Genomic DNA, 19,579 nt, shown 5'->3' with positions numbered 1-19,579 from the left:
ATTAAATCCCTGATGTTCCTCGGGGGAAGCATGATCCAGGCAGTCGAGGGTTGGGAATCCTGGGCCGTGTTCTTGGCTCCGTGTGACCTTGAGCGAGTCAGCACCAGCCTGGGGCGGGCACCTCCCTCCCTCCCTCCGATGGGACTGGGGGATGCGGCTGCTCCGGGACACGCGGAGCTGCTTTGGCAGAGCTGGGCCTGCCTCTGCTCGCCCTCCCAGCTCAAAGCTTCCCAAACCCGGCCTTGCTTTGCCTTCCCCCGTGGGAGCCCGTGTTAATTAACCCGCTGTTAATGCCCTGAGGGTGCTGCTGGAGGCTCCTTCTAAATGCAAAGCTTCTTCCAGGTGGAGCATTTGGGTTCCTGGGGAGGCCCGGGAGCAGATTTTTCCTCCTCTTCTTGTCCCTGTGCCCAGATAATTGTCCCAATTATTGCAGTTGTGGTTTAGCTGCTGCAAAGCACCTCAGGTGTGAGTTTTGAGGTCAGAGGGGGCCGAAGGAGGGACGGGGGTGGAAGAAGTTGCACCTCTCTGAGATGAGTCCATAAGAGAACCCTGCTCTGTCCCTGTGGCCCTCGCAGCTGGGTGGGTGCTGCTGGATGGTAAGAAGCTTTATTTTTGCAGGGCTTGTTTCTGTGCTTCCCCTAATTTAATTTTTAGGCTTAATTTAAGCTGCTTTTTCCTGTCCCCAAAAAGCCGAGTGTTTCTTAAAATGTCTTGAAACACTCTCGTCTAGAAGGGTTTGCAGATCTGTCGCCTCCTCTTGCTGGCAGGATTGTTTGGCACCCTGAAAAGGGGGTGGTCGTCTTCTTTGGGGGATTGAGAATCCCGAGAGGAATTACCTGGGAAGCCTCCCGGGAGCTGGAGCTGTTCCATAGGGAACAGGCTCTGCTGGGGATTGAAACACAAACGGTGTGGGAGGCGTCCGGCCCGCCGTCCTGCGGGAAAGGTGATGGAGCGGGGAGCGGGCCGGCTCTGCCTGGAGGATTTGCAGCTGGAGCATGAAGCGGAGTTGATTTCCTGAGTGAGTGGTAATGACAGAGGATGCAGCAGGTGCTGGGGAAAGCAGGCAAAAAAGACTTCCTCAAGACTTTGGGACTTGAGGGTGGCTTGGGAGGCATTTCTCTCCCCAGACCCACCCTGTGGGGCTTTATTTTTAGGTGGATGGTGTGGAGGGAGAACAGATGTTCTTGAGCACTTATTTTTGAAACAAAATCACTCCTCAAGCTACAGAATTAGCGCAGAAAAGTCACTCCTTGCCCTGAAACATGCTCGAATGGAAAACTTCCCGGCATGTCCATTCCCAGAGTGGGTGGGGTAAAAGTGCCAGGACAGCTCTGGCTCCGGGAAAGGCACGCCAGGGGAAACTCGGGGCGGTCAGTTCATCATTTGATCATCTGATCTCAGCCCTGGGCACTGCAGCGGCTCAGAACTCGCCGGGTCCCCCGGAGGAGGAGTGGGGTGGCCGAGGAAGGCACAGGGCCGGGCCGGCCGAAAGCAAGGCTGTAAATTGATCTCGGGGAATCCTCTCGGAGGGGTTTTGGTGAAATCGCAGGCGGCCCAGCTCCGTGCTGGGACACAGGGGAGGCTTCAGGCCTCTGCAGAGAAACCTCCTGTCCCTGGTCCCCCCTGCAGCTCCTCCCGGAGCTGCCGCAGATTCCTGTGCCTCCCTTTCTCCTCTAGTTCAGGATTTTCCTGTTCCAGCCCTTTTGTCCCCGCGGTCCTCGCAGCCCCTGGTCCCCATGGACGCTTGTCCCAATGGCACCTTATCCTCGTGGTCCCTTTGTCCCCTGCCCACAGGGCCTCTTGTCCCCGAGGTTCCCTGTGCCCTTGTTCTGTTGTCCCTCGTCCCTGATGTCCCCGTGTCCCCCTGTCCCTCCGCTGTCCCCGCACCGCCGGCCCGCCCGGGCTCCTGCCACACCCAACATGGCTGCCGTGCCGCCGCCGCGCTGGCCCCTGCCGGCCGCCATAGCCCGCGCTTCCTTTCCAAGATGGCGGCGCCCAGCGGGAGGAGCGGCCGGCGCTCCTGGGCCGCGCTGGTGCCGGCAGCCCTGCTGTGCCTGGCGGCCCGGGCGGCCGCGGAACCGGGCACGGCCCCGGACGCGGTCCCGGGCACGGCCGAGTTCGACGTGCGGCCCGGCGGGGTGGTTCACTCCTTCTCCCGGAGCCTGGTGAGCGGCCGGGAGGGCGGGAGCGGAGCGCAGAGGGTACGCGCCCCTCGCTGATTGGCTGCGCGCCACGTCACGCATAAATCCTGCTCTGGGGATTGGCTTGGCGCGAGGGAGGGCGGGGCGAGTGCGCTGTCGGGGGGTCCCAAGGTGAGAGGGATCCCCAAAGAGGGATACAAAGGCGGGGGGGTCCCGGGGAGAATGGGGTCTGCACGGGAAAGGGGATCCCCAAAGGGGGATACAAAGACAGGGGGGTCCCGGGGGGAATGGGGTCTGCACGGGAAAGGGGATCCCCAAAGGGGGATACAAAGGCGGGGGGGTCCCGGGGGGAATGGGGTCTGCACGGGAAAGGGGATCCCCAAAGGGGGATACAAAGGCGGGGGGGTCCCGGGGGGAATGGGGTCTGCACGGGAAAGGGGATCCCCAAAGGGGGATACAAAGGCGGGGGGGTCCCGGGGGGAGCGGGGTCTGCACGGGAAAGGGGATCCCCAAAGGGGGATACAAAGGCGAGGGGGTCCCAGGGTGAGAGGGATCCCCAAAGGGGGATACAAAGACAGGGGGGTCCCGGGGGGAACGGGGTCTGCACGGGAAAGGGGATCCCCAAAGGGGGATACAAAGACAGGGGGGTCCCGGGGGGAACGGGGTCTGCACGGGAAAGGGGATCCCCAAAGTCGGCTCTAAAGGCGGGGGGGGTCCCAGGGAGAAGGGGGGTACTCTAGGAGGGAGGGAGCCCCCACAGAGAAGGGGGTCGTGGAGGGAAGGGGGTCCCCAGGTGGGGTTCTCCAGCAGAAGGGCGTCCCCAGGCAAAGGAGGACCCCAGGGTGGGACAGTCTCTGTAGCGAGGGGACCCCCAGGGATGGGGACCTGCCGTGGGAAACGCTCCCTCAGGAGAAGGGGGGCTACGAAGGGATGAGGTACCCCAAGGGCAGGGAGAGGGGAGGGGGGTCTCAGAGGACGAAGGGTCCTCATGGGAGGGGGCTCAGCAAGGGAAGGGCCCCAGTGCAGAGGGGGCTGGGGGTCCCTGGGCACCCCAGAACGTGAATCCTCCCCCCAGCACTCCGGGCAAGGCCTCAGGTGGTGCCAGGGGAGGTTTAGGCTGGAACTGGGAACAGTTCTTCACGGGAAGGGAGGTCAGGCACTGGCAGCAGCGCTGGTGGAGTCCCCACCCCCGGAGGGATTTAAAGCCCGTCCTTGTGGCACCTGGGGACAGGGTCAGTGGTGGCCTGGGCGGTGTTCGGGCCCTGTTGGACTTGGCGGTCTTGGAGGGCTTTTCCAGCCTCAGCAGTTCCTGCATTCTGTGGAAGAAAAGCTGGTGCCGAAGTGACTCTGCTCCTGTTGCTCTCCTGGCAGGGGGATTACGGCTGCACCTTCACCTACTCGGCCCAGGGCGGCACGAACGAGGTGAGCTGGGCCAGCCCCGGGCGCGTCCTGTGCGCATCGGCCCCTTTCTCTCATCCCGAAGGGAAAAGAGACCCGGAGCTGCTTTGTGCGGGAGCCCGATTGTGACTGGGGGAGGAGGGAGCGGAAGGCGCCGGCCGCGGGTGCTGGCGGTGGTGCGGGGTCACTCGGGCCGGGGCAGAGCGGGGGGATTGGCCTCCTCGGGGGGTTTTCCCCGCGCTGACTCCGGATCTTCCCCGTGCAGCAATGGCAGATGAACGTCGGAACGAGCGAGGACAACGCGCTCTTCTCCTGCACCGTCTGGAGGTGTGTCCCGAGCAGCCCCGCGGGTGGGCGTGGGGCAGGACACGGCCCCGCTTCCCCGGGGGATTTGCGGCTCTGCAGGGAGGCTTTCCTCCAGCTCTGGGGGCTTTTCGTGCAGCCGTCGGTTTATAAATTCTGTGCTCCCCTCTCCCCCGCTCTGCACAAAAGCTCCGAGAGATGCAGAGGTGGCTGTGGGAGGAGGGAGGGAGGGAGCCAGGAATCCTTCACTCCTCTGCACCTCTGCGCCCCTGACAAAGGCTCTGCTTTCTTCTTTCAGGCCCCAAGGGAAGTCTTATCTCTTCTTTACCCAGTTTAAAGCTGAAGTGAAAGGAGCCAAGATAGAGTATGCCATGGCTTATGTAAGTCCCAGCTGAGCCCGGGGAAGCAGGAGTGTGGGAGGCTGCTATAAACCACGAATTAGACATGGAAAACATTTATTAGACATCTGTGCCATAGAATGTGCTCCATCGTGTCCCTAATTAGGGACTGGTGGCAGGCAGGAGAGGGGCTGCAGGTGGGCAGCCTGTCCTTTGTGCTCCTGCCCTCTCAGTCACAGGGATTCGCTGGGAGGGGGCTCCAAAGGCACCGGGGCACAAAAGGGACTCTTGGATTGCCTCAACAAATTGCACGTGACAAAGCAAATCAAACCTCTGCTGCTGCTTTTGTCTGGCTCATTCTTCCATCTCCCAGTTTCCAGGGGTGAGGCTTTCACTCACCGCGAGGACACAAGTCCGTGGTTTAATAGGAAATGGTAAAACAGCCAGAGATTTTCCTTCAGAGTTCCTTTGTGCCCTTAATTCTCTCCCTGCACATAAATCACGGACCTGTTCGTTTTCAGTGTGCTGTTGTTTGGCTGCTTTGATGCTCTCACTTGTTGGGTTGCCTCAGCCTCTCGCAGCTCCTTCCTTCCTGTTTCAGTCTCAGGCTGCTGTGGGTGCCCAGAGCGACGTCCCCTTAAAACAGGAAGAGTTTGAGATCACTGACACAACAGGTTTGTGCCTGGGGGAGCTGTGGGAGAGGGGCTGGGGGACAGGGACCAGTCTAGACTCAAATACTGGTGACAGTGCCACGGGGCCGGGGCTGCAGTGACCCCGGGATTTTGTGGGTCCCATCCCAGTTCAGTTCCGAGGGTGAGGAGGGGTTTTAAGGAGGGGGTTTAAGGAAGGGTTTTAAGGGGGGAGGTTTCAAGGAGGGATTTTAAGGAGGGGTTTAAGGAAGGGTTTCCCCCCAGCCTGGCACGTGCAGCAGCAGGAAGAGCGGTGCCCCCCTGCCTGGCAAGGCCCAGCAGGGCTGTTCTGTGCCTCCTTTTCCATTGCTGACCCTGGGCTGTTCTCTGTCTCTCTCTGCAGTGTCTCACAGGGAAGGCAAGTTCCGTTTCGAGCTGTCCAAACTCGTGATTGTAGCAAGAAGCCCCCGAGACGAGCTGTGAGCCCCAGGCCAGGCTGGGCAGGGGGCTTGGCCAGAGCAGCCTGGCAGGGAAGGGATTTCCTGGGTACCTGCCGGGTTTTCCTTTGGGTTGGCCAAACCTTTTCTGTTTTCCATCCTGAAACGTGCTGGGGACCGACAGGAGTGGGGCTGGAGGTGTGAGGGCAGGTGTGTGGTGCTCTGCAGCTGGAAACCCCCCGGGAGCCTCCTGAGCCTGCCGTGCCCCTTCCTGCCTGGCTGAGCAGGGCAGAGCTCCCTGCAGAGGGGCTCCTTATCTGCCTGCCTGGGAAGAGCAAGCAGGGAGATAAGGGGCTGGATTTAAGCAGGGCTTGCCAAAGGGAAGTTGTTAACTCTGTAGTCTCTGGAGGGGAGGTGGGATTTCTCTCTCCACCAGTGTGGCAGGAGGAAATAATTCATTTAAGGGGAGGGAGGGAGGGAGGGAGGTGGCCAAAGCTCTGGTTCCGTGGCCAGTGTGTGGCTGGGGTGGATCCAGGGCTGGGCTGGGGTAGCTTGGGTGGGGGAAGGCAGAGCAGCTTATTCTGGCATAACCAGGGATCAATCCAGGTAACGCTTCCACCTCTCACCACAACCAGGGGACCATTTTATACCTGCAGAAAAGCGATTCTTTTCTTATCCAGAGTAATAACAGGGAATGTGCAATTCCTTTCCTGTGTAAATACCAGCACAAATAAAGAAATAAAGCCTCGTGCTCTGGCCTGAAGCTGCTCTGCTCCGTCCCTCCTCCCCTCTCCAGCTGGGTGGACCTCTGTTGCTGCTTGGCCAGGAGGAGCTGAGGTGTCCCACGGGAATTTGGGGGCTGCAGAGGCTTAGGGGGGTCTTGCAGCTGGCACGGAGACACCTTGGGAACAGCAGAGAATTCCTCCTGGGCATCCTTCAGCCACGCCAGCCTGGGATTCCCAGCTCTGGCTCCTGTCCAGGCACACACCAGCCCAGGGGGGACAGGAGTTGTCCTCCAAGGCCACTTGGCCCCTGCCCTCCTGAGGGAGCAGCACCTCGAGGGCTCCCGGTGCTCTCCACAGCCCCGTGTGAATGGGCCTTGGCCCCACCCCAGGCTGTGCCGCACAATTCCCTGTGACAGCTGCAGCCAGGCCTGCGAATGACACAGACTTTGTGCCTTTCGTTTGATCTTGTACGGCCGGGAGGTAGCAGAAGCGGTGGTGGGAAGGAGCAGGAGCCGCTCTCTGCCCCTGCCTGGAGACATCCAGGGACCTGGGGCACAAGGAGGTCACAGAGATAAGGCCGGTGGGGACCCGGTGGTGTCTTGGATGCCAAAAGGGCAATTTCCAGTGCTCGGAGCCGAGCTCAGTGTGCTGGAGCAGCTCCCGGAGCTGACACTGCTCCTGACTGCAGAGTCACCCCCCCCGCTCCCTGCCAGGGCTCTGCTCTTGGCCCTCCTGGGCAGGGAGGGGATGTGGGGCTGCAGGGGAGCACCTGTGGGCTCTGCTGGATCTCACAAAATCATGGAATGCTTGGGGTGTGGAGAGGCTCAAAGCTCATCCAGTGCCACCCCTGCCATGGGCAGGGACACCTCCCACTGTCCCAGGCTGCTCCAGCCCGGCCCTGGGCACTGCCAGGGATCCAGGAGCAGCCTCTGGGCACCCTGTGCCAGGGCCTGCCCACCCTCCCAGGGAGGAATTCCTTCCCAATGTCCCATTTACCCCTGTCCTCTGGCGGTGGGAAGCCATTTCCCCGTGTCCATGCAAATCCAGGAGCTGCTGGGCCATTGAGCAGGGCCAGCACAGCAATGCCGGGGGACAGAGAGCACAAATCCCAGGTCACAGAGAGCCGCCAGCACGCGGGGGCAAACGCAGCTGTCCCCAGGGCTCATTTTGTCACTGCTGGAACAACCTCAGGGAGCTCCCAGGCCACACAGGTGAGTTTATTTAAATAACTCATCAGGGCTACAGAGTTTGCTAAAAACGAACGTCACTCAGTCAAGGGCATGGAAAAGGGATGAAATCCCAGGGGAGCTTTGGACAACCACCAAGGTGGCACCACCACTGGTGGGGAGCTGGCTGTGGGGTGGTTCCCGGGGTCCGGGGGAGGAGCAGCTCCCCCCGGGTGGCCAGGGATCCTCCTGGGCTCAGGGACGTGTCTTTGAGGACACCAAAGCCCACGCAGAGGCGCCTTCCTGCCTGAGGCAGCACAAACCCGGACCCCGATTTGCTCCCACCACGTTGTGGAGCTGCTGGAAGAAAACCACGGAGTTCCACCACCCTCCAGTGACGGAGCCCCGGAACCATCCACCCCAATGACGTCCCAGCTGCTCAGAGACACCTCAAAGCCAGTCTTTGGTTGGGTTTCCCCCCAGAGGTCACAGCCGAGTTCAAGGCAGAGTCCAGATCCTTGGACTCTGAGCTGAAGGCACTTGGTGGGCGAAGGAAACCGAACTGGACAGCAGGAGCCCAAAATCCCAGGATCCCCCGGAGAGGGCTCGGCCCAGCGCAGGGAGGGGTTTGCAGACCCTGGGCACGCGGGAGACAAACTCAGGAGGTTCAGTCTCTTGGAGAAACGAGGAGAACACAAGTGAGCACTGCACAGGAGGGAGAGGGGGCGGCCAGCCCGGCCGAGGTCGGAGCAGAGGTCACATCTTCGGCCTCGCGGCAGGCAGAGTCCGGCTGCCAGGAGCCCACCCTCACGCCCTCAGATGTTGTCCTCCTCCAGCATCTTGTTGACGCCCTCGCAGATCCTCTTGAGGTGGGTGCGGTAGGGCTCGGCCGGGCCGTACAGCGCCGACAGGAACTCGTAGTCCGCGAAGTGGTTGAAGACGTGGTTGATGCGCGAGTGGGACTTGGCCGTCAGGTGCCCGTTGACCGCCTGGTGCAGCAGGTCCCGGCACTCGGTCAGCACCCCGGACATGACCCTGCGGTCGAAGGTGAAGTCTATCTGGTGGAAGCTGACGGCCGTCATGGCCAGGGTGTGAACCTTCTTGCGGAACCGCTCCATCACCAGCAGCTCCTCGGGGCTGAACTGCCCGTTGCGGTAGAGGACCCCCAGCTTCATCACGATCTTGATGAGGTTCTTGATGATCTTCTGGGCCTCCTTGCGGTTGTGGGTGTACTCCTTGGTGGCGCGGTACAGCTCGTCCAGGATCTCGCTGCTGGTGTCGTCGATGAAGGCGTTGGCAATGGTCTTGGTGGCCATTTTGCTCAGGAGCTTCTTCTGGGCCTGCAGGGCCAAGTTCTTGGTGCTGAAGGTGTCCATCTCTGAGGGAAGGAGGCACACACGGGTCAGTCCCTGCTCTGCATCCATCCCTGTCTCACCTGGGCTACTGGAGCGTCCCTGTCCGTGGCAGGGCGTGGAGCTGGGTGGGCTTTAAGGTCCCTTCCCACCCAAACCACTCCGCGACTCTGTGACCCCTCACCTCCCCACGCGGATTTTTGGCAGGAGAAGGAGCATCTCCAGGCAATGGCGAGGCTGAGGGAGCTCCTGTGTGCCAGGGCAGGTGGGGGCTGAGCTCAGCGCCCAGGCTGGGTTGGTGGCATCAGTCCCAGGGTGTTCCCACCCCAGACCCTGCGCAGAGGCCGCGGCGAGCGCCGTGTCCCTACCTGAGCCCTGCCCGTGCTCCATCCCCGTGTCCCTCCTGCGGCCGCCGCCTCCCTCCTCCCGGGGCAGGAAGGACGCTTGCCCCATCGTTTTAACATTTTTCCTTCCTTAAAACCTGACTCATTTCCTGCAGGGTGAGCTGGGGACAGCCCAGGTGGCAGCTGAGTCACCCCCCGATGCCGTGTGCCACATGCACCGCGGCGCTGGCCCCGGCACGGCCGGTTTGCAGCACCCACAGTGGCGTGAGAGCCCTTTTCCCTGGCACTGCTCACCCTGGAACACCCACACAAGCTCAGACTCGTTCTGCTCCTGCCCCGGCCTCCTCCAGAGCCGGCACCGCACGGAGGTGAATAATTCACCCAGACAGGAACATCACCTGGAGCCCAACTCCCACATCCCGGCGGGACCAAATCCATCACCCGGGGCAGAGCACGGCTTTAGACTCTGCTGCGAACCATTAAAATGCCGCCGACCCTGGAGACGCATCCTGGGCTGGGAAACCGCAGAGCTACAAATCACAGCCAGGGGAGAACAGCAGGAAAACAGGCGGGATGGATGGGCAGAGCTGGGAGCTGCTTATGCAAGAGCCCGCACATGGCATGGACAGGCTGGGAGAGCAGGAGGGGACGGGATCAGCCTATAAATACATCCCCAGGCAGGGCAGAGGAGATATTTCAGCTGGAGGATGCTGCTGGTGTGAGGATGGATGGGAATAAATCGCTCATGGCTAGGGAGCAGGTTTAGATTTGATGTTGGGAAGGAATTCTTCCCTGGGAGGGAGCTGAGGCCCTGGCACAGGGTGCCCAGAGCAGCTGTGGCTGCCCCTGGATCCCTGGAAGTGTCCCAGGCCAGGCTGGACAGGGTTTGGAGCAGCCTGGGACAGTGGGAGGTGTCCTTGGCCGTGGCAGGGGTGGGATGAGCTTTTGGTCTTTCTCCAACCCAAACCATTCCATGACTCTGGGATTCTGTCACAGAACCGAGTCTGTCCCCGTCACAGGCAGCTCTGTCACTCCCCCCTGGCCAAGCTGAAAGTCCCAGACCCCTCTGGGGACCCCCGGTCCTGCTGCCACCACTCTGGAGCACACACGCGGCTCCGGGGAGCAAATCCCAGCTCCCAGGGATCCCCTGCCCTGGCCAAGGCTCCCGCTCCCCAGCCAGTCCTGCCAGGAGGATGGTGCTGAGCCCCTGAGCACCTCCCAGCCACCAGCTCCCAAACCTGAGGGCAGCCAAGGCTCCGCGGGGACGAGAATTCCGGGAGCAGCCATGGAGCCGCCGCCTGCAGGGTTTTTACAGCCCTGAGGAAAAACACGGAGGTTTGGAAGCGTTTCCTGCGACGGGAAAACATTGATTCTTGTCAGCTCGAGCCTCCAGCTGAGGCTCTCGCACTTAATAAGACAAAAATGACAACGCAGAGCCTGGCGGCAGCAGCTCCCGGGTCCTGCTGACGGAATTCCAGCGGCTGCACCATGAGGTGCTGCCCCGAGGGAGCGGTGGGCAGGAGGGGCAGGGGCAGCTCCAGCCCCCCTGCCCGGGCTGTGAGGGGCCTCACCTCATCGTGCCCGGGAGGAGCAGGGCTTTGCCGTGGCGTTCGCAGCCTGGAATGCCGCTCCCCGGGGCCGTGGGGTGCCCCGGGAACCGTGCCTGGAGAAACAGGGATTCCCACACCCCAGCTCTCCCTCGGGTGGCCACAGACATAGAGCGAGTGCGAACTCCGCCTCCAGAGCACGCGAGAAATAGGGAATGCCGAGTCCTGCGAGCTGCCCACGGCTCCCGGGTGCCAGCTGGGATCGTGGATCAATGCTCGGCACCGAGGAACACCCGGCTGCTCACAGCCCTGCCCCGCTCCGGGACCACCAGCATCGTCCCGGGGGGGAAACTGAGGCACGAAGCATTATTGGGGGGGGTCTAGGGACGCCAAAAGTGGGATAGGCGGGAATGGGGATCCCAAAAATGCAACCAGCTCCCTCCCCAGCGCCCGGGGATGGTTTTTGCAGGCTGCTCCCTGCAAGGCCCAAGGAAACCCAGGCTCACCTCCTGCTGGCTTCCGCTGCCCAGGGATGGTTCCCCGGCACCTCCAGCCCAGCCCCGGCCCAGCAGGACCTGCTGACTCAGCAGCAGCGGGAGATTTCACCGGAACGAGCCGTTTTCCTGCCGGGAAGGGCCCCGCGACCCCATTGTTCACGAGGGGCTGCTATCAGAGCACAGGAGAGTCGAGCCTTGCCCCGAGCAGCCAACTGGAGCCTGAAATAACCCGCTTCACTTCCTTCCTGTCGCTGAAGTTTCCAGCCTCGCTCAGGGCTTGGGCTCCCCCCCACCCCCCTCTTCTTTTTTTAATGAAAACGCCCTAAAAAACAGCTTCTTCTTTTCTTCTTTTTCTTCCGAAATGGAGCAGCCGAGCGCTGCTGACACCGAGTCCCTCCCCGCTCCGGAAGAGTGCGGCAGGGCTGTGGTCCCAACGGTGGCTTTGGGGACAGGTACAGCCCTTTCTTGGAGGCTTTCCAGCCGTTTTGGAGGTTTCTGGGGGAGCCTTGCAGCCCTGCGCGGTGGTGTGAGGGTTGGGGTGTCCTGGGTGAGGACACAGAGGGTGTCACAGGAGGGACGTGGTCCCCTGGGGACAGACACGTGCCGTGCCCGCCTCTGGTTTGGTGTTGGCCCCGCAGGTCTCGCACCTCACCCAACACCCAGCTGGGGCCTGATTGCCCCAAAAAAACCTCTCCCACACCGCTGAGGGCACAAGCATCAATGAAAGCTCCTGTCTGGGGCGGCAAGGCAAGACCCTGTCACCTCGTGGTCACCTGGCCCTGGTGGCACCACAGCAGAGCTGCCAAGGGAGCACCGTCCAGAGCTCCTTTGTGAAGAGGGGCCAAACCCAGCGGTGACATCATCCCAGTTATCATTTTTAGTGCCCCAAAGATCCCTTTCCCTGCCTGCCCCTTTCACCTGGTTCTCACCAGCGGCTCCGTGGGCCTGCTCCCCCGAGCCCCCCCAGTTCCCTTGGCAGCGGGTGAATATTTCATGCAGAAAAGGAAAAGCACTTCAATAATTCATGGAGCAGCGCAGAGGGGGAGGCTCCACAAAGCCCCAGCTCAGAGCAGAGGCACCTCTGCCTCCCCTTCCTCCTCCTCTCCCTCCTCCACCTTCCCGCCGTGGCCACAGAAAACTCGGATTGCGTTGCTACAAGTTTCCTCCGCCGTGGAAACATCAGGATAAACCCTGAGTAGCGGCGATCTCCCTGGATTTCCCTCCATCCTGCGCACGCTGTTCCGTCCCACCAGGGGTGTTTGGGAACACCCCTGCCCTGCCCCTCAGCATTCCCGGTGCCCCCCAGCCCGCGGCTGGACACCAGGCGGGTGGATGGGATCCCGCCGCTCTGCTCTCCATCTCCCCGGCATCGCTTTCCCCCTATTAATTAATTAAACCCTCCCTCATTACGGAGCGCCGGGCGGTAACCGGAGAGCTCCAGCAGCGTCACCGGCCTGTCCCCCGCCACCCGTGACCCCCGCGGCCGCCGGGGCCTGGTTACCGGCGCCGGGAGAGGCGAGGAAGAGCAGGGGAGGAAGGAGCGTGCCGGCCCCGCGGGTTGCCACGGGCGCCCGGAGCAGCCGGGGACGCCGGCCCGGGCGGTGTGTGCCCAGCGGGGCGAGGCCGGGAGGAAGGCGCTGGGTAAACACCTGGCCCGAGGAAAAGCTCCTCTCTGGGCAAGGCCGGGGTGAATCGGCGGCCGTGGCGGCGGCAGCGGGGAGCGGGAAGGCTGCGGGGCGCCGGGGGGTTCCGCCTCGCCCCGCTCACTCCCGGGGTTTGTGCCCGGGCTCGGCATGTCCCCGCCACCGTCCCCTCCACCTCTGGCGCCGGCATCGGAACTCCTCCGTCCCCAGATCTTCCCGCAGCTGCCCTCGCTGGGGCTGCGCCCACGGGAAGGAGATGGGGTTTGGTTTTGCCTGGGAATGCCGATCCGCCCCGGCAGCTCCGACGTGTCTGTGCAAGGAGCCGAGCGGCCCATCCGAGGGGCTCTGGCCGTGCCAAGCCCGGGCACGGGTGGGGAATCCCCGCCAGAGCTTCCCGTGGGAACGGGGCCCTGGGATCCCCATGGACGGGGGCTCTGACACGGGCAGGGCTGGTCTGAGGGGCTGCGGTGGCACCGAGGAATCCCCCCGGGATCACCGTGCCCCTGGGGACAGGCAGCTGCCAAAGTGGAGAGGAGGAGGAGGAGGAGGAAGAGGAGGAGGAGGAGGAGGAGGAGGAGGAGGAGGAGGAGGAATGGAGGTTATTTTAAGGAGAGAAGGATGAGGAAAGGGGTTATTTTATGGAGAGGAGGAGGAAGAGGAGGAGGAAGAAAGGGGGGTTTCGTGGAGAAAAGGCAGAGGAAGAGGAGGAGGAAGGGGGTTATTTTACAGAGAGGAGGAGGAAGAAGGGGGGATTATTTCAGAGCATCTGTCTCGCCTTCCATTTCCTCCTTTTCTTTCTCCAGCTGCCATCAAGCTGCTCTCTCTGGCAGCAACTTCCTTTCTCCTTCGCTCGGAGCAGACGGAGACTTATGGGGAAGTAGAAAACAGAGGCTGGGAGAGGGGAAACTGAGGCCAAACCACCACCCACCCGTCTGTCCTGCTGCGGTGGGGGCCGGGGGACATCACATGCTTCCTGCCCCGGGATCAGGAGGACAAAGTCGCTCTGGGAGGGAGGAGAACTCCACGGGACAATTCGAGTCCAATACTGGGCCTGGGGCCTGGAGTCAGTAAAAAATGGCCCAAAACGGCCCAAAAATCTTCCCTGCTGCAGGGGAAGATTAGTCAGGGTTGGGAAGTTTTACACCCAGCCCTTGCCCCGGGACGGATCTGGCCACTCCACAGGGATTAATTAGTCTTTCTAGGAATCGAGGAATTTCATCCTCTGGAGCGCAGGGAGGGAGGAGGGACGGGCGATGCTCGGAGCCAAGCGCTGCCATGGGGCACCGGGCCCTGCCCCGGCACGTGGGGCCGTGACAGCCCCCCGGGGGCGGCTCCGGGGCCTCCCCCCGGCTCCCGTTATCCGGCACCCCCCGAACCCAGCTCTCTTTCCAGCCCCCTCGCATTCCCCTTGAATCTGGGGGGAAATCGCCCTTTCCCCGTGTCCTACACACCTGGGGAAGCTGAGGCACATCCAGGGGCTCTGCCCGCCCGCAGCTCCCGCTCCCCGCGGCTCCCCAAACCCTCCTTTCCCCTCGGGGCTCCGGGTGCCCGGTGCCACCGGGGAGGGGGGACACACACGGATGATTCCCGGGCTGGGGGACGAGAGGTTTTCCCCCCGCAGTGCAAGCACGAAACGGGCCGGTACCGAGCGCCCCCACGGACCGGGGAAGATGGGAGGAACCGGGAGGAACCGGGAGGTACCGGGGGAACCGGCCCTTACCTGCAGCCTGCCTCGGGGAGAGCGGCGCCGGGACCGGGACTGGGGCTGCTCCGGTGCCCCCGGCGGAACGGGACGGGGCGGGACGGGGCTGGACGGGGCGGGGCCGTGCGGAGGGTCCCGCTTCCCCCGGCGCCTCTCCCTGCCCGGCGGGCGCCGCAGCCGCTACCGCTGCCCGGTGCCGATGTCCGGTGTCCGGTCTTCGATGCCCAGTGCCAGTCCCGGTGCCGGATGTCCAGTTCCCGGTGCCTAGTGCCCGTCCCCGGTGCCGGTGTCCGGTGCCGGTTCCCGGCGCTCGGTGCCCGGTTCCCGGTGCCGGTTCCCGGTTCCCGGTGCCGGTTCCCGGTTCCCGGGGGTCGGGGCCTCCCGCCCGCGGCCGCTGCCAAATCCCGCGCGGGGCCGGGAACGGCGGGGGCGGGGCCGGGGGGGCGTGTCCCGTGGGCGGAACCAGCCAATGGAGGCGCGGGGCTTGCTACAAAGCAGCCAATGGGAGCTCGCAGAAGGTGCGTGGGCGGGGCCGGGGCGGGCGCGCCCCCGTGGGTCCCGCGCGTGGGCCGGTCCCGGTAACGCGCGTTGGGGGGAGCGTGGCCCCCCCCAGCCTGCACGGGGGTGCTGGGGACACCGGGGGGGGCCGGGGACACCGGGGGGCGACAGGGACAAGGGTGGGCGGCGGGGACACCGATGGGTGACAGGGACACCGGTGAGTGCCGGGGACTTCCCGGGTGAGAGGACCACGCGGGGACGCGCCGCGGGGCCCGGGCGGGCGGGCGGCGCTGATGGCAGAGCTGAGGAGGGCGCTGCTGGACCGGGCTGAGCGTGGGCAGCGCCGCGGGGTCCCGCAGAGCCCCCCTGCTCTGCTCTGCGGCCTCACCAGGGGATGTGACACCCGTGGGAAGAGGGGAAGGCGCGGGGGCTGCCCTGCTGCCGGCCGACAGCAGCGTGTGCGGGAGAGTTTAGGCCTGGGGGTCGCGGCTGTCCGTTCATCCCGGTGTCGCGGACCCCCCGACACCCCAGAGATTCTGAGCTCCCCAGCGCCGGGAGTTTCGGAGCATCCTTCCTCTTCCTCCTCCCGGCTCAGCGGGTAGGAGCCGCGGCACGGGATCCTGATTCCCGAAGGTGGCATTAAACAGATTAAAGGTGGGATTTAGAGAGGATTAAAGTCTGGATTAACGGGAGCCTTGACTTGAGTCTTGGTCTCGCGCAGCGGCTGGGAGGCGAACCCCAGATCCCCGCCGGCCCCCCCGGCCCTGCTGCCCCCGCCCCACGGCAGTGCCCGACCACCCCCGGGCATCGCCCCCGCTCCCAATATCCCCGAGGATTTGCTCTGGCCCCAGGTCGTGCCGGAATAGCCGGAGCAGCTGCTGCCGCCTTTCCGAGCGGTTGTGCCACCAACCTGCCCGGCATAAATCACCAAATCACCCTGCGGGCCCGGCCGGTCCCGGTGGCCGCCAGGAGCCCCGTCCTGTGTTCCCATCACTGCCCTGTTCTCATCCCCTCCGCTGTCCTGTCCCCATTGCTTCCTGTGCTGTGTGAGCGTCACTTCCCCGTCCCATGTCCTCATTCCTGCCCCCTCCCATGTCCCCATTCCTGCTCCGTCCCGTGTCCCCATTCCTGCCCCGTCCCATGTCCTCATTCCTGCCCTGTCCCGTGTCCCCATTCCTGCCCTGTCCTGCACCCTCAGCACTGTCCCATCCCACATTCCCATGACTGGGACATTCCCGCAGCTTTTCCCCCTCTCTCGGGCTGCTGCTGAGGGTGTTTTGGGTTAGGTGCGGAGTGCGGAGCTCTGCACCTCAGTCCAGCCCTGGAGCAGCGGCTGGGGGGCTCGGCTGGGGTGACACGGGGGGAGCCCCCCCAGATCCGTGTCCCTGCCTGGAGGGCGCTGCCGGGTGGATGGAGCAGCCGCTGCGGATCAGCGGGAACGGGAGCTGGCGCCGCATGAAAACAGGGAATAAAAAAGAGAAGCAGCAGGATCTGGGCCAGCTCCGAGCGGCCTCTCCCCCCCGTCCCTCCTCTCCTTTCAGGGAGATGAAATGGGGCTTCGCAGCGGCTCCTCTCCATCCCACTCCCTCTCCCCGGCACATCCCACCCGGACACCCACCAGAGCTCCAGTATCACCAGCGACACCCGGCTGCTCCCCTCCGGCCGGCCGCGGGCAGGGGGAGCATCCCCAGGGAGGCAGCGCCTGAATAATTCAGCAGAGCTCAGCCAGCGAAACAGGATACGCTGCCCGGCGGTGCCGGGGAGGGCACGGAGCCGCTCTCCGTCCCCCCTCAGTCCCCAAGGCCAGGACACCTCGGGGTGTCCCCATCAGCCTCCCGAGTGAGCAGGTTGCCGCTGCTGCTGGCACGACCCGGCTCCAAGAGGACCCAGCAGCTCTTTTTGAGCCGCTGGGAGTGCGGGGGGACAGGATGGGGACAGGGTGTCCCCACCACCCACCTGTCCCCACGATGGCACGCGCCAGACCCCGGCAGCCCCTGGGAGTGTGTCACTCCCCATAAAGCCACTATTGTCACCGGGGCACGTGCGGGGTGGGGGGACCCCCGTGGCGGGGCGGTGGATCCCGCAGGCCCTTCCCCTCTCCAGCATTTTGCATTCCCACCGCTCCCTGCCCGCGCCGCACAGCTGTGCCTGGCCACAATGGCCCCTTCTTGCCGCGTCACCGGCGCCGGCTGCGCTCCCTCGGCCCCTTCCCCGGGGCCGAGCCACCCCGCTGGCAGCCGAGGCGGAAAAATGCATCCCAGTAAAAAAAAAAAATCAAATCCGTGCTGGCAGGCACCAGCTCCGGAGGAGAGCCGCGAGCAGGACACGCTCTCCGGACCAGTTATCCCAGAGATGCCCTGGGGTTTTTGGAGCTGGGTGGAAGGAAAGGGACGATGGAGGTGTCACTTAGGGGTGCTGGCAGTACCCAAAGGTAGCTGGGCCTGTCCTCGAGCCGTGGGGACACTCCTGGTTCCCGGGGTTGTACCCCAACTGCGCCCCTGGTCCTCCCTCAGGGCAAAGGGTCCCCAGCGCCACATTCCTGAGCAGAGCAGTCCCCTGCCGCTGCACATCTGTCCTGCTGTCACAGCTGGATCGGGCCCCTCCTGCCTCCGTGTGTTTGCTCACAGAGCGGGAACGCCGAGCCTCGTTAGTTAATTAACGCTCGATGGAAGCTGTCAGGCGGTGCCGCTCCTCCAGAGGCTGCCGGAGCTCCCGTCCTCCCGGGAAGGGATGGGGGAGGATGTTCCAGGGGAGACGCGTGCCCTGGGGCAGAGATTTCTGCGATTTCCCTCCCCGGGAGGACACCAACCTCCATCCCTGTCTTGGGGACACTGAGCGTGACCCACTTCCCCCGGCTCAGCTGAGCCCTGGCTGCTTCATTTGGGGCTGGGGGCTGCTGAGAGGGGCCCTGACGTCTGAGCCCAGCCCAGCGCAGAGCCCCGGGCGCGCTCCGGCTGCGCCGGCCGGGACAAAAGCGAATGTAGGTTAAGCACAGAGTGCTGCGGCACCCGGAGCCCTCTCGGCAGCACGGGGGGGCCGGGGCAGGCGCCCACCACCGCCACAATTAGCTAATTGCTCCTGTTCCCTCGCGGGGGATGCTGTTACTGCTCCCTGCTTCACTCTCCGTCGAGTAAAGCTGCCCTGGGGGGCACCGTGCCCCCCGCCTGCCCCCCGCGCTCTGCTCAGCGCTGGGGGGGCTCAGGAGAGAGGGAGGGAGGGAGGGGGAGCCCCCCCAAACCTGCTGCTCCCAGCCCCGCTGGATGTGACATCGCTGGTGTCACCTGCCGGGGACAGTGGGGACGATGCCCTCAACGCCAGGGATGGATCTGGCTTTCCCCCACATTTCGGGGGTGTCCTGCTGCACCCCAAGGCTTCAGGATCCCTTGAAGCCTTGATCGCTTGGACCCCAAGCTGTTGAGTGGGGTGAGTGTGGGGGGGCTGTGACGTCACCAGGAGCCTGAGTGACAAATGGCATCACCAGAGGGGTCCTTGCGTCACCCTCTGGGACAAAGGCACCCCCAGGCTGTCGGGTGATGGCAGCACAGAGGGGCGAGGGGACAGAGGTGCTGATGACATCATCAGGATGTTCCATGACATCATCAGGGGGCAATTAAGGGGGGCAGGGCAGGGGCTCCAGCAGGCCGTGCTCAGAGTGCTGGATGTGGGGGAAGAGCAGCAGCAGGAGGAGGAGGAGGAGGAGGACGGTGGCCCCATGGAGAGATGTCCCTAGCTCATGGTCACTGGGCCTGTCCTTGTGCTGGTGACATATTGACTGACAATTCTTAATCAAGTGGGTTATTAATTAGCAGCAGAGCTGGCTGGTTAATCCCGGGCCGGGCTGGGAGCTGGTGGTTTGTGCTGACACAGTTGGGCTCCGTGGCAGTGTCACCGTGCTGGGTGACAGTGCCAGGACACCCACCCTGGCCCAGGAAAGGGATGGATGCCATCCCCCGGGGGGAGGTTGGGTGGTGGCCTCACCACTGTGCACACTGGAGACCCAAATCCTGCAGGATTTCACCCCAAAACTGGTGGGTGGCACCACAGGAGTGGCCCTGGCACGGAAGGACCGGCCGCTGCTGGGTGGGCTCCTGTCTGTCCCCCCGGGCCATCTGGGCCACACGGGGGGAGGTGACATGTGTGTCACTAGTGCCACACGTGTCCCCAGCCCTTGCCATGGAGGGTGCGGGGGTCCTGCCCTGCACGGCGCATCCCTGTCCCTGCCCGCGGGGACAGCAGCTCAGGCCACGTGTGTCACCTTGTCCCCGGTGTCCCCAGCAGCCCGGGGGTCCCAGCGGGCCGGGGCCGGGCGGGGGGGTCTGGGGAGCGGCTCCTCCATCCCCGTGTGAGCCGACTCCAGGGCTGTTCTCGCCGCAGCTGCCGCCGGCTCCATCCCGCCTTTCCCGGCGTGTCTCCGCCATCTGCCGAGATCCCCGCGGGCCGGGGGCTGCTCCCCACACCCCCCCACCCCACCGCGGCACCGCCGGGAGCGTTCTTCTCGCCGTTCCGGTGCAGACCGTTTCATTTCGGCCCTAATCCGCGCCGGGCTCCCTTCCCCGCGCGCGGCTGTCGGCGGCGATCTCCCAGCCCTAATTAAAGCTCGGAGCGTGTGACGGCGGCTCCCTGGGGATGCTTCCCCTGCCTCCCAGCTCCCGTCAAGATCAAGCGGATAAACCGATGTTGCCGGCAAAGTTCCCGCCGGCGGCGGCGCGGGGAGGCGGTGACAGGCCCGGGGCCGGCGGATCCGGAGGCGAATCCCCCCACGGAGCGCGGCCCCGGGGGCGGCGGGCGGCCTCGGGGCTGCTCGGAGCAGCCGGGCGGGTCTGAGCCCAGCGCTGAGCGCCGGCTGTGGCAGCTCGGCG

The 19,579-nt window shown here is 64.1% G+C and overlaps 2 protein-coding genes across 3 annotated transcripts; one reads left to right on the top strand and one right to left on the bottom strand.

Moving 5' to 3' along the window:
* Positions 1–1,968: 1,968 nt before the first annotated feature.
* On the top strand, positions 1,969–6,009 carry MYDGF (myeloid derived growth factor). Its single transcript, XM_066205910.1, has 6 exons — positions 1,969–2,165; positions 3,513–3,563; positions 3,805–3,866; positions 4,141–4,222; positions 4,782–4,854; positions 5,213–6,009. Exons 1-6 carry the CDS (start codon positions 1,986–1,988, stop codon positions 5,290–5,292), a joined length of 528 nt encoding a protein of 175 aa, XP_066062007.1. The 5' UTR covers positions 1,969–1,985; the 3' UTR covers positions 5,293–6,009.
* A 1,158-nt stretch (positions 6,010–7,167) lies between these two features.
* TNFAIP8L1 (TNF alpha induced protein 8 like 1) lies at positions 7,168–14,633 on the bottom strand. 2 transcript variants are annotated; one of them, XM_066205908.1, is made up of 2 exons: positions 14,241–14,633; positions 7,168–8,515 (listed from the first exon to the last, which is right to left on the bottom strand). In XM_066205908.1, exon 2 carries the CDS (start codon positions 8,511–8,513, stop codon positions 7,953–7,955), a length of 561 nt encoding a protein of 186 aa, XP_066062005.1. In that variant the 5' UTR covers positions 8,514–8,515; positions 14,241–14,633; the 3' UTR covers positions 7,168–7,952. The 2 variants fall into 2 exon arrangements, with proteins under 2 accessions (XP_066062005.1, XP_066062006.1); XM_066205909.1 differs by lacking the exon at positions 14,241–14,633 and adding an exon at positions 10,887–12,245.
* Positions 14,634–19,579: the final 4,946 nt, after the last annotated feature.

Source organism: Chamaea fasciata, unplaced genomic scaffold, assembly GCF_029207755.1.
Source record: "Chamaea fasciata isolate MVZ Bird 193981 ecotype frontalis unplaced genomic scaffold, bChaFas1.0.hap1 SCAF_28, whole genome shotgun sequence".
NCBI lineage: Eukaryota > Metazoa > Chordata > Aves > Passeriformes > Sylviidae > Chamaea > Chamaea fasciata.
The sequence above is the reverse complement of the archived record's forward strand: the minus strand, read 5'-3'. Positions and strand labels throughout refer to the sequence as shown.

What these genes read in the sequence shown, in the direction of transcription:
- MYDGF (XM_066205910.1), top strand. Translation starts at nt 1,986, where the DNA reads ATGGCGGCGCCCAGCGGGAGGAGCGGCCGGCGCTCCTGGGCCGCGCTG. An exon ending in ACTCCTTCTCCCGGAGCCTG is followed by an intron (nt 2,166 to 3,512) that starts GTGAGCGGCCGG and finishes CTCTCCTGGCAG; the next exon opens with GGGGATTACGGCTGCACCTT. An exon ending in CCCAGGGCGGCACGAACGAG is followed by an intron (nt 3,564 to 3,804) that starts GTGAGCTGGGCC and finishes TTCCCCGTGCAG; the next exon opens with CAATGGCAGATGAACGTCGG.
- TNFAIP8L1 (XM_066205908.1), bottom strand. Translation starts at nt 8,513, where the DNA reads ATGGACACCTTCAGCACCAAGAACTTGGCCCTGCAGGCCCAGAAGAAG.